Raw genomic sequence first — 11454 nt, forward strand, 5'->3', positions numbered from 1 at the left:
CAGCATAAGAGATAACATCATTGCTGTTGCCGGCCGCTATTGCTCACGTAAACCTACTACTGCTGCACCCCCCGTCCTCTCAGAGGCCCAAGTCCTTTTGTTCGGGAACCGGGTCTGAGCAGTAGAGCACAGCGTTATACTTCTTAATGGGGGGTTTAAGATACAAATAAGACAAGATGAGATAAGTAGTACTTTATTGATCCCAATCTGGGAAATGTTTGCGTTGCAGCAGCATAAAAACACAAGGCACTAGAGAAATTAAAAGAAATAAACAATCCAACATGTAAACATCTCAAATAGAAATAAAATAGCAAGTTGCACAGTCCTTTATACAGATGAGACACGGGAAGGCAATCTGGGTGAAGTGTCACAACGACAGGGACACAACGACATGCTGACTGCAGTGGGACTCGAACTTGCTACACACTGATTCGAAGTCTAGCACACTATCCACTGAGCCACAGCCGCCCGTAATGTCCTTTATACAGAGGAGACACAGGAAGGAAGGAAATCCACATCAGTCCTGAATTGGGTGGCAGACAGAAGGGAAGCGCAGCATGTTGATTGCAACCCGGAAACCTACTATATATTGCATCACTGTAAATCCCATCACATGTTGCTTTGCAGGATTCGAGGTGTTATTTATTTGGCTGTTGTTGTGAAGGATTGAGAAAGTGAACTGTGAGTATATTCCCTCTGGAGCCGACCGGTGGCGGCAACGCGCCATTAAACTGGATCCGAACCGCCGGGAACCCCGAAGAAGAAGAAGAGAGGATATAGAGTCTTATTTTGAAACTCAAGGCTCTTATTGTGGAGGGGCAGCCGGAAGCAGTGCGGAGCGACCGATGAGAAGCTTCGCTGGATCAGAGTCTGAGAGAAAATGAGCTCCATCGGAACCGGGGTGAGTTTCCCTTTAACCCTCTCAATGTGTCCCCGTTTCACCCTGTTATACTGGGAGTGTCCACTCTACTGGGAATATACACTCTACTGGGAGTATACCCTTTACTGGGGGTATCCGCTCTTAAAACCCGTTCATTGTACCATGTAGCATGCGAGCTAGCGTGTTAGCCTGCTGAGTCACAACGAGGCATGCTAACACAAGCTAACAGGAGATACCAAGAGAAATGACAGCATTCACAGTTTTAATATTCATTTATCTGTACTTTTATAGATAACTTAAAATGATAAACATGTCTCTTTAAAGTTACTCATACTACATATGAGTAACTTTAGGAACATAAATGAGTCAGCAAATAAATAAGACTCCATGCTAACTGTTAGCTCGCAACCAAACTGTTCAGAAATAAATAGTTTTGAGATGTGTCGCTAAAATTAATCCCTCATGTATATACTTCAACACTTTCTATGTTCTCTTTTAACTGCTTTAATGTAATCGGCCGCCATGATACTCCCTTAAACAGACATGAATACACTTTAAATCAACATAATGAGCTAACTGAAGCTAACAGAAGCTTAAGCGAAAACGAAAGCATTCCGTTTTTATACTTTGTTGAGTTTCAGTTTGTAGATAATACTTCCATTAAAAGACCATGAATTAAACGCATCTCTCTCCGTCTTCATAACATTATTAACTTTAGGAATATGAGTAAATAAACAGATGCTAACTGTTAGCTCTCACCCATAGCCTACTCCCTTAGTCGTGTTTTTATATATTATCGTGTTTTATTTATTTTAATCTCTTTGCGTGTTAATCGCAGGTTTTTTAAATAACTTTTATAATGCATGTCTGCGGCTCTATTCCTCATGTTTCTAATTTAGTGAAACACGTTGCCCGGCCTCGTGTTGAAACGGGACGAGTGGTTTATCCCCGATTTCATCTTTCTCTTCTGTTCAGTGTTTCTGTTCAATCAGCCTTCAAAGTACCCTCAATAGACTTTACCTTTAATATACTTTACCTTTAATAGACTTTACCTTTAATATACTTTACCTTTAATAGTCTATTTGATGTGAGTTAAAGTCTAACTCAGCTTAAATCCTCCTTACAGCTGGGCAGAGTACCCTCTGAAACAGATTCAATGCAGATACAGTTTACAGGTAACACTTAATAAAACACCTGTTTCTAAATATACTTCAGAGTAACTTCAGGAATATCAAATACATGGGCAGACTCCATGCTAGCTGCTAGCTCAAACCAAACTCCCTTCAGACACACATCAGATTAAACTGAAGTGTGTGTTCAATCAGCTTTACCTCACTGGTGATCATCGTGAGAGCGGTGCAGACCCACGAGCTTCACTCAGTGAGATCTGACTGGCTATAGCAGCGGTGTGTACAGTAGAGAACACGTGGCTCTACAGGTCACGTGTTCAGCTGCAGATTAATGAGTGTCCCAATTTTTAATTAACATAAAACACTACGTGGTTTTAATTGGCTCTAATTGGCTCCATGTCTGGTTTAAGAGCCATGTAAGGGTCACATGACTCCGGGGTGCTGTGATTGGCTGTCGGGGAGGAGTGATGAAGATGAGAACGGTTTCGCTAAAACTGCTGATATCCTGTGATGTCACACCTTCTCTTGGCTGTCTGACCAATCCGCTGCCAGCTCATTATGGGATGTAAACTCTGTTAGCATTAGCGGTTAGCTCGTTGAAGTCATGTGACCGTGCTGTAGTTCCTTTATAGCCCAACACTATGAACGAATAATTGTCGCAATTTTAAATTGATAAATGAATATAAAACACGAAGTGGTTTGTAATTGCCTCCTTGCCTGGACTTCGGGTTTTTTTCACAAGTTAAACGCCTTAAAATGTTACATCTCAATCAAACTATTTATTAGGACATTTCAAACGATGCATCTACGAAGCAGCAGATTGCCCCCGGACATTTGATGTGTCACAGAATCAGAACGGACCGTCTTATGGATTTATACTTGTGTTATTTTGCATCTGCACTGTATATATATATATATATATATATATTAATATATAAACTGTCCTGCAGTACGATCTGTCCGCCTCCACCTTCTCTCCAGATGGACGGGTGTTTCAGGTGGAGTACGCCATGAAGGCCGTGGAGAACAGCAGGTAAATAACCACGTGCTCACATGACTCAGGGGCGCTGTGATTGGCTGATAATGGAGCGCTGTGATTGGCTGTCGGGGAGGAGTGATGAAGATGAGAACGGTTTCGCTAAAACTGCTGATATCTGTGATGTCACACCTTCTCTTGGCTGTCTGACCAATCCGCTGCCAGCTCACCTCCAGCTCATTATGGGATGTAACAGAAACATGTTTACTGTCATTAACTGAAGTGTGTGTTTTCAGCACGGCCATCGCTATCCGCTGTAAGGATGGCGTTGTGTTCGGGGTAGAGAAGCTGATTCTGTCCAAACTGTACGAGCAGGGCTCCAACAAACGCATCTTCAACATCGACAGACACGTCGGCATGGTAACCACACACACACACACACACACACACACACACTAGCCACCTTTAGCTTAGTGGTGGTGACGTGATAGCGTTACAGTAGCTGCCTTTACTGCTCATAAACGCAAGTAACCATGGGAACAGGTGTTAGTGAGTTAACAGTGACTCAGGTGCGCTCAGGCTGTATCTGTCCTGTGATTGGCTGTCGGGGAGGAGTGATGAAGATGAGAACGGTTTCGCTAAAACTGCTGATATCCTGTGATGTCACACCTTCTCTTGGCTGTCTGACCAATCCGCTGCCAGCTCACCTCCAGCTCATTATGGGATGTAAACTCTGTTAGCATTAGCGGTTAGCTTGTTGAAGTCATGTGACCGTGCTGTAGTTCCTTTTTAGCCACCTTTAGCTTAGCGGTGGTGAAGTCATGTGACCGAGCTGTAGTTCCTTTTTAGCCCAACGTTAGCCACCTTTAGCTTAGCGGTGGTGAAGTCATGTGACCGTGCTGTAGTTCCTTTTTAGCCCAACGTTAGCCACCTTTAGCTTAGCGGTGGTGAAGTTATTTGACAGAGCTGTAGTTCCTTTTTAGCCCAACATTAGCCACCTTTAGCTTTGCGGTGGTGAAGGCATGTGACCGTGCTGTAGCTCCTTAATAGCCTCTCTTGAATAACTCTCTCGTCCTCTCTCTAGGCGGTAGCTGGGCTGCTAGCTGATGCTCGCTCTCTCTCTGAAGTGGCGAGAGAGGAAGCCTCCAGCTTCAGATCGAGCTACGGACATGACATTCCCCTCAAGGTGCGGCTCTTACTCATGTGATCTCTGGTGCAGCTGATGCTAAGCTAACAGTGTCTCCTCTGGTTGATGCTAAGCTAACAGTTTCTTCTCTGGTTGATGCTAAGCTAGCAGTGTCTCCTCTGGTTGATGCTAAGCTAGCAGTGTCTCCTCTGGTTGATGCTAAGCTAGCAGTGTCTCCTCTGGTTGATGCTAAGCTAGCAGTGTCTCCTCTGGTTGATGCTAAGCTAACAGTGTCTCCTCTGGTTGATGCTAAGCTAACAGTGTCTCCTCTGGTTGATGCTAAGCTAGCAGTGTCTCCTCTGGTTGATGCTAAGCTAACAGTGTCTCCTCTGGTTGATGCTAAGCTAACAGTGTCTCCTCTGGTTGATGCTAAGCTAACAGTGTCTCCTCTAGTTGATGCTAAGCTAACAGTTTCTCCTCTAGTTGATGCTAAGCTAACAGTTTCTCCTCTAGTTGATGCTAAGCTAACAGTTTCTCCTCTAGTTGATGCTAAGCTAACAGTTTCTCCTCTAGTTGATGCTAAGCTAACAGTTTCTCCTCTAGTTGATGCTAAGCTAACAGTGTCTCCTCTGGTTGATGCTAAGCTAACAGTGTCTCCTCTGGTTGATGCTAAGCTAACAGTGTCTCCTCTGGTTGATGCTAAGCTAACAGTGTCTCCTCTGGTTGATGCTAAGCTAACAGTGTCTCCTCTGGTTGATGCTAAGCTAACAGTGTCTCCTCTGGTTGATGCTAAGCTAACAGTGTCTCCTCTGGTTTCAGCACCTGTCGGAGAGAGTGGCCATGTATGTGCACGCCTACACTCTGTACAGCGCTGTGAGGCCGTTCGGCTGCAGGTGAGTTACGGCACTCTGAGTGATACATTCAGGGACATCATCTGATTCACTGAGCGTGCTGCGTTCAGGGACATCATCTGATTCACTGAGCGTGCTGCGTTCAGGGACATCATCTGATTCACTGAGCGTGCTGCGTTCAGGGACATCATCTGATTCACTGAGCGTGCTGCGTTCAGGGACATCATCTGATTCACTGAGCGTGCTGCGTTCAGGGACATCATCTGATTTACTGAGCGTGCTGCGTTCAGGGACATCATCTGATTCACTGAGAGTGCTGCGTTCAGGGACATCATCTGATTCACTGAGAGTGCTGCGTTCAGGGATATCATCTGATTCACTGAGCGTGCTGCGTTCAGGGACATCATCTGATTCACTGAGCGCGCTGCGTTCAGGGACATCATCTGATTCACTGAGCGCGCTGCGTTCAGGGACATCATCTGATTCACTGAGCGTGCTGCGTTCAGGGACATCATCTGATTCACTGAGAGTGCTGCGTTCAGGGACATCATCTGATTCACTGAGAGTGCTGCGTTCAGGGACATCATCTGATTCACTGAGCGTGCTGCGTTCAGGGACATCATCTGATTCACTGAGCGCGCTGCGTTCAGGGACTGCAGGACTATTTAAACCTCAGTCTGCAGGGTGGGATGATGAGAGTCAGAGGTTTCGCTTAAAAAGCTGAACTCCTGTGATGTCATCCTCTTGGCTGTCTGACCACACACACACACACACACACACACACACACACACACACACACACACACACACACACACACACACACACACACACACACACACACACACACACACACACACCTCTCTCTCCCCCCCTCTCTCTCCTCTCTCCCCCCCTCTCTCTCCTCTCTCTCTCTCCCCCCCCTCTCTCTCTCCCCTCTCTCCCCCCCCCCCTCTCTCTCTCCTCTCTCTCTCTCTCCCCCCTCTCTCTCCTCTCTCCCCTCTCCCCCCCCCCCCCCTCTCTCTCTCTCACATGAGATCAGAGCCTCCACGTATTAAAGCAGCGTGTCTCTGTGTCTAGCTTCATCCTGGGCTCTTATGATAAAGACGACGGTCCTCAGCTCTACATGGTCGACCCCTCAGGCATCTCTCACGTGAGTCAGTATTATTATGGGATGTATCAGGTGCTGTATCTGTCCTGTGATTGGCTGTCGGGGAGGAGTGATGAAGATGAGAACGGTTTCGCTAAAACTGCTGATATCCTGTGATGTCACACCTTCTCTTGGCTGTCTGACCAATCCGCTGCCAGCTCATTATGGGATGTAAACTCGTTGAAGTCATGTGGCCGTGCTGTAGTTCCTTTATAGCCCAACATTAGCCTCCTTTAGCTTAGCGGTGGTGACGTGAAGTCATGTGACCGTGCTGTAGTTCCTTTATAGCCCAACATTATGAACGAATGATTGTCGCAATTTGAAATTATAAATGAATATAAAACACGAAGTGGTTGGTAATTGGCTCCTTGCCTGTAATAAAGCTGTGACTGAACAGTGATGATGGTGATGATGAAGAGCTCTCTCTCCTCAGGGTTATTGGGGCTGTGACTGAACAGTGATGATGATGATGATGACGAAGAGCTCTCTCTCCTCAGGGTTATTGGGGCTGTGCGATCGGGAAGGCTAAGCAAGCAGCGAAGACTGAGATCGAGAAACTGCAGGTGAGTTAGCATCTGAAGCTAATAACAGATCATTCACCTGGTGCGGAGGAAGCTGGGCCGGTCACGTGACTCAGGTGAGCACACAGAGAATCTGAGGCTGTGATTGGCTGTCGGGGAGGAGTGATGAAGATGAGAACGGTTTCGCTAAAACTGCTGATATCCTGTGATGTCACACCTTCTCTTGGCTGTCTGACCAATCCGCTGCCAGCTCACCTCCAGCTCATTATGGGATGTAACGGAGACATGTTCCCTGTCATTAACTGAGGTGTGTGTTTCAGATGAAGGACATGACGTGCAGGGAGGTCGTGAAAGAGGTCGCTAAAATGTGAGTAAGCATCCTAACGGCAGACATCAGTACATTTAAACATCCAAACTAACCTTTATTGACACAGAACAGCAGACATCAGTACATTTGAAACATCCAAACTAACCTTTATTGACACAGCACAGCAGACATCAGTACATTTGAAACATCCAAACTAACCTTTATTGACACAGCACAGCAGACATCAGTACATTTGAAACATCCAAACTAACCTTTATTGACACAGCACAGCAGACATCAGTACATTTGAAACATCCAAACTAACCTTTATTGACACAGCACAGCAGACATCAGTACATTTGAAACATCCAAACTAACCTTTATTGACACAGAACAGCAGACATCAGTACATTTGAAATAACATAACATTTGGCCAACTCGTTTTTACTGAATGGAGCCTGAATGCATCATAGTGTAACTGTAAACTCAGTTAGCGTTAGCTCGTTGTTCACAGATCCAGAACCAGCTTACTCAGGTGAGCGCTCAGGTGCGCTCAGGCTGTATGTGCGCTGTGATTGGCTGTCGGGGAGGAGTGATGAAGATGAGAACGGTTTCGCTAAAACTGCTGATATCTGTGATGTCACACCTTCTCTTGGCTGTCTGACCAATCCGCTGCCAGCTCATTATGGGATGTAACTCTGTTAGCATTAGCGGTTAGCTCTCGCACCAGAACCCGTTTAGATTGACACGTTCTCTGTGTGTCTGCAGAATCTACATCGTGCACGACGAGGTGAAGGACAAGGCCTTCGAGCTGGAGCTCAGCTGGGTGGGAGAAGGTGAGTCCACCAATCACAGCGCTGCGTTTCTTCTTCTGTCCTCTCTACCGGTCTTTAATTGTTATTAAACAGAATAAACAGTTTTACTAAAAAATAAAATGTTACAGAAACGATTGGTAGCTTCCAGTAGCTGCCTTTAACCCTCATGAACACAGGTAACCATGGCAACAGGTGTTGGTGAGTTAACAGTGACTCAGGGGCGCTGTGATTGGCTGTCGGGGAGGAGTGATGAAGATGAGAACGGTTTCGCTAAAACTGCTGATATCTGTGATGTCACACCTTCTCTTGGCTGTCTGACCAATCCGCTGCCAGCTCACCTCCAGCTCATTATGGGATGTAAACTCTGTTAGCATTAGCGGTTAGCTCGTTGAAGTAAACTCTGTCTCTCTCTCCTCAGTCACAGACGGGCGCCACCAGCTCGTTCCCAAAGACGTTCGAGAGGAGGCGGAGAAATACGCCAAGGTGACGCCCGCCTCTCAGACACACACACACCTCACACACGCCTCACAGACACACACGCCTCAGACACACACACACACCTCACACACGCCTCAGACACACGCCTCACAGACACACACGCCTCACACACACGCCTCACAGACACACGCCTCACAGACACACACGCCTCACAGACACACACGCCTCACACACACCTCACAGACACACACGCCTCACACACACCTCAGACACACACACCTCACAGACACACACACCTCACAGACACACACACCTCACAGACACACACACCTCACAGACACACACACCTCACAGACACACACACCTCACAGACACACACACCTCACAGACACACACGCCTCACAGACACACACGCCTCACAGACACACGCCTCACAGACACACGCCTCACAGACACACACACCTCACAGACACACACCTCACAGACACACACCTCAGACACGCCTCACAGACTCACACCTCACAGACACATACACACACCTCAGACACGCCTCACAGACTCACACCTCACAGACACATACACACGCCTCACAGACACACACCTCAGACACGCCTCACAGACTCACACCTCACAGACACACACGCCTCACAGACACACCTCACAGACACACACGCCTCACAGACACTCACGCCTCACAGACACTCACGCCTCACAGACACTCACGCCTCACAGACACTCACGCCTCACAGACACTCACGCCTCACAGACACGCCTCACAGACACTCACGCCTCACAGACACTCACGCCTCACAGACACTCACGCCTCACAGACACTCACGCCTCACAGACACTCACGCCTCACAGACACTCACGCCTCACAGACACTCACGCCTCACAGACACTCACGCCTCACAGACACTCACGCCTCACAGACACTCACGCCTCACAGACACACGCGCCTCACAGACACACGCGCCTCACAGACACACGCCTCAGACACACCTTACAGACACACACGCCTCACAGACACACACGCCTCACAGACACACACGCCTCACAGACACACACACCTCAGACACGCCTCACAGACACACACCTCACAGACACACGCCTCACAGACACACGCCTCACAGACACTCACGCCTCACAGACACACACCTCACAGACACACACGCCTCACAGACACACGCGCCTCACAGACACACGCGCCTCACAGACACACGCGCCTCACAGACACACATACCTCAGACACGCCTCACAGACACACACCTCACAGACACACGCCTCACAGACACACGCCTCAGACACACACGCCTCACAGACACACATACCTCAGACACGCCTCACAGACACACACCTCACAGACACACGCCTCACAGACACTCACGCCTCACAGACACACACGCCTCACAGACACACACGCCTCACAGACACACGCGCCTCACAGACACACGCGCCTCACAGACACACATACCTCAGACACGCCTCACAGACACACACCTCACAGACACACACCTCACAGACACACACCTCAGACACGCCTCACAGACTCACACCTCACAGACACATACACACACCTCAGACACGCCTCACAGACTCACACCTCACAGACACATACACACGCCTCACAGACACACACCTCAGACACGCCTCACAGACTCACACCTCACAGACACACACGCCTCACAGACACACCTCACAGACACACACGCCTCACAGACACTCACGCCTCACAGACACTCACGCCTCACAGACACTCACGCCTCACAGACACTCACGCCTCACAGACACACACCTCACAGACACTCACGCCTCACAGACACACACGCCTCACAGACACACACGCCTCACAGACACACGCGCCTCACAGACACACGCGCCTCACAGACACACGCGCCTCACAGACACACGCCTCAGACACACCTCACAGACACACACGCCTCACAGACACACACGCCTCACAGACACACATACCTCAGACACGCCTCACAGACACACACCTCACAGACACACGCCTCACAGACACTCACACCTCACAGACACACGCCTCACAGACACACACGCCTCACAGACACACATACCTCAGACACGCCTCACAGACACACACCTCACAGACACACGCCTCACAGACACTCACGCCTCACAGACACTCACGCCTCACAGACACACACGCCTCACAGACACACACCTCACAGACACACACCTCACAGACACACACGCCTCACAGACACACGCGCCTCACAGACACACGCGCCTCACAGACACACGCGCCTCACAGACACACGCCTCAGACACACCTCACAGACACACACGCCTCACAGACACACACGCCTCACAGACACACATACCTCAGACACGCCTCACAGACACACACCTCACAGACACACGCCTCACAGTCTGCAGGGTGGGATGATGAGAGTCAGAGGTTTCGCTTAAAAAGCTGAACTCCTGTGATGTCATATCCTCTTGGCTGTCTGACCACTCGCTCACACACACTCACACACTCTCTCTCACACACTCACACTCTCTCTCACACACACTCACACTCTCTCTCACACACACTCACACACTCTCACACGCTCTCTCACACTCTCACACGCTCTCTCACACACTCACACACACTCTCACACGCTCTCTCACACACTCACACACGCTCTCACACACACACACACACACCCTCGGACTGACGGTGTTGTTGTGTTGCAGGACTCTCTGGAGGAGGAGGACGACTCCGATGAAGACAACATGTAGCCCCGCTGGCCCGGCCCCACTGGCCCCGCCCCTCTGGCCTCACTGGCCCCGCCCCTCTTCACTTTATTTTGTATGTTTTGTAGTTCATGAACTTTCGTGTTTCATTTGGTTTGAATTTCTGCTTCCAAAATAAAAAAAAAAGACCAGTTGGAGAAAGTGTGTGTTTGTTCTCCGCAAAGCGAGGAGGAGGAGGAGGAGGAGGAGGAGGAGCCTCTCCATCGCTGACCACGCCCCCTGGAGGCTGGCGTCCTGTTCATATTCCTCATGTGTTTTATAAAGTGCTGCTCTCGTCTTTTATTTCTGTTTGAGATGATAGTTCAGCTCTCAATGCCTCGTGTGTCTCCGTCCCTTAGCTCAGCGTAGTGTCTCCGTCCCTTAGCTCAGCGTGGTGTCTCCGTCCCTTAGCTCAGCGTGGTGTCTCCGTCCCTTAGCTCAGCGTGTTGTCTCCGTCCCTTAGCTCAGCGTGGTGTCTCCGTCCCTTAGCTCAGCGTGGTGTCTCCGTTCCTTAGCT

General features: G+C 49.0%; 1 protein-coding gene and 9 non-coding genes across 10 annotated transcripts; all 10 read left to right on the plus strand.

Annotated features, from left to right (window-relative positions):
- The first annotated feature begins 789 nt into the window (after positions 1–789).
- Positions 790–11089, plus strand: psma3 (proteasome 20S subunit alpha 3). The gene is made up of 11 exons (XM_034077750.2): positions 790–901; positions 2961–3043; positions 3283–3406; positions 4071–4172; positions 4932–5005; positions 6042–6114; positions 6609–6674; positions 6953–6999; positions 7708–7775; positions 8173–8237; positions 10899–11089. Exons 1-11 carry the CDS (start codon positions 881–883, stop codon positions 10941–10943), a joined length of 768 nt encoding a protein of 255 aa, XP_033933641.1. The 5' UTR covers positions 790–880; the 3' UTR covers positions 10944–11089.
- On the plus strand, positions 2470–2551 carry LOC117441714 (small nucleolar RNA SNORD53/SNORD92). Its single transcript, XR_004551414.1, has one exon. It is a non-coding gene; the product is annotated as a small nucleolar RNA SNORD53/SNORD92 (small nucleolar RNA).
- Positions 3120–3200, plus strand: LOC117441710 (small nucleolar RNA SNORD53/SNORD92). The gene has a single exon (XR_004551410.1). It is a non-coding gene; the product is annotated as a small nucleolar RNA SNORD53/SNORD92 (small nucleolar RNA).
- Positions 3596–3677, plus strand: LOC117441716 (small nucleolar RNA SNORD53/SNORD92). The gene has a single exon (XR_004551416.1). It is a non-coding gene; the product is annotated as a small nucleolar RNA SNORD53/SNORD92 (small nucleolar RNA).
- Positions 5648–5723, plus strand: LOC117441713 (small nucleolar RNA SNORD53/SNORD92). The gene has a single exon (XR_004551413.1). It is a non-coding gene; the product is annotated as a small nucleolar RNA SNORD53/SNORD92 (small nucleolar RNA).
- LOC117441709 (small nucleolar RNA SNORD53/SNORD92) lies at positions 6177–6258 on the plus strand. The gene has a single exon (XR_004551409.1). It is a non-coding gene; the product is annotated as a small nucleolar RNA SNORD53/SNORD92 (small nucleolar RNA).
- Positions 6790–6871, plus strand: LOC117441715 (small nucleolar RNA SNORD53/SNORD92). Its single transcript, XR_004551415.1, has one exon. It is a non-coding gene; the product is annotated as a small nucleolar RNA SNORD53/SNORD92 (small nucleolar RNA).
- LOC117441711 (small nucleolar RNA SNORD53/SNORD92) lies at positions 7527–7607 on the plus strand. The gene has a single exon (XR_004551411.1). It is a non-coding gene; the product is annotated as a small nucleolar RNA SNORD53/SNORD92 (small nucleolar RNA).
- On the plus strand, positions 7996–8076 carry LOC117441712 (small nucleolar RNA SNORD53/SNORD92). Its single transcript, XR_004551412.1, has one exon. It is a non-coding gene; the product is annotated as a small nucleolar RNA SNORD53/SNORD92 (small nucleolar RNA).
- Positions 10597–10674, plus strand: LOC117441708 (small nucleolar RNA SNORD53/SNORD92). Its single transcript, XR_004551408.1, has one exon. It is a non-coding gene; the product is annotated as a small nucleolar RNA SNORD53/SNORD92 (small nucleolar RNA).
- Positions 11090–11454: the final 365 nt, after the last annotated feature.

The sequence above is a fragment of the Pseudochaenichthys georgianus genome, unplaced genomic scaffold, assembly GCF_902827115.2.
Source record: "Pseudochaenichthys georgianus unplaced genomic scaffold, fPseGeo1.2 scaffold_1927_arrow_ctg1, whole genome shotgun sequence".
NCBI lineage: Eukaryota > Metazoa > Chordata > Actinopteri > Perciformes > Channichthyidae > Pseudochaenichthys > Pseudochaenichthys georgianus.

Coding starts and splice junctions, on each gene's coding strand:
- psma3 (XM_034077750.2), top strand. CDS start 881: ATGAGCTCCATCGGAACCGGG. Junction 3,044..3,282: donor AAGGCCGTGGAGAACAGCAG/GTAAATAACCAC, acceptor GTGTGTTTTCAG/CACGGCCATCGCTATCCGCT. Junction 6,115..6,608: donor ACCCCTCAGGCATCTCTCAC/GTGAGTCAGTAT, acceptor CTCTCTCCTCAG/GGTTATTGGGGCTGTGCGAT.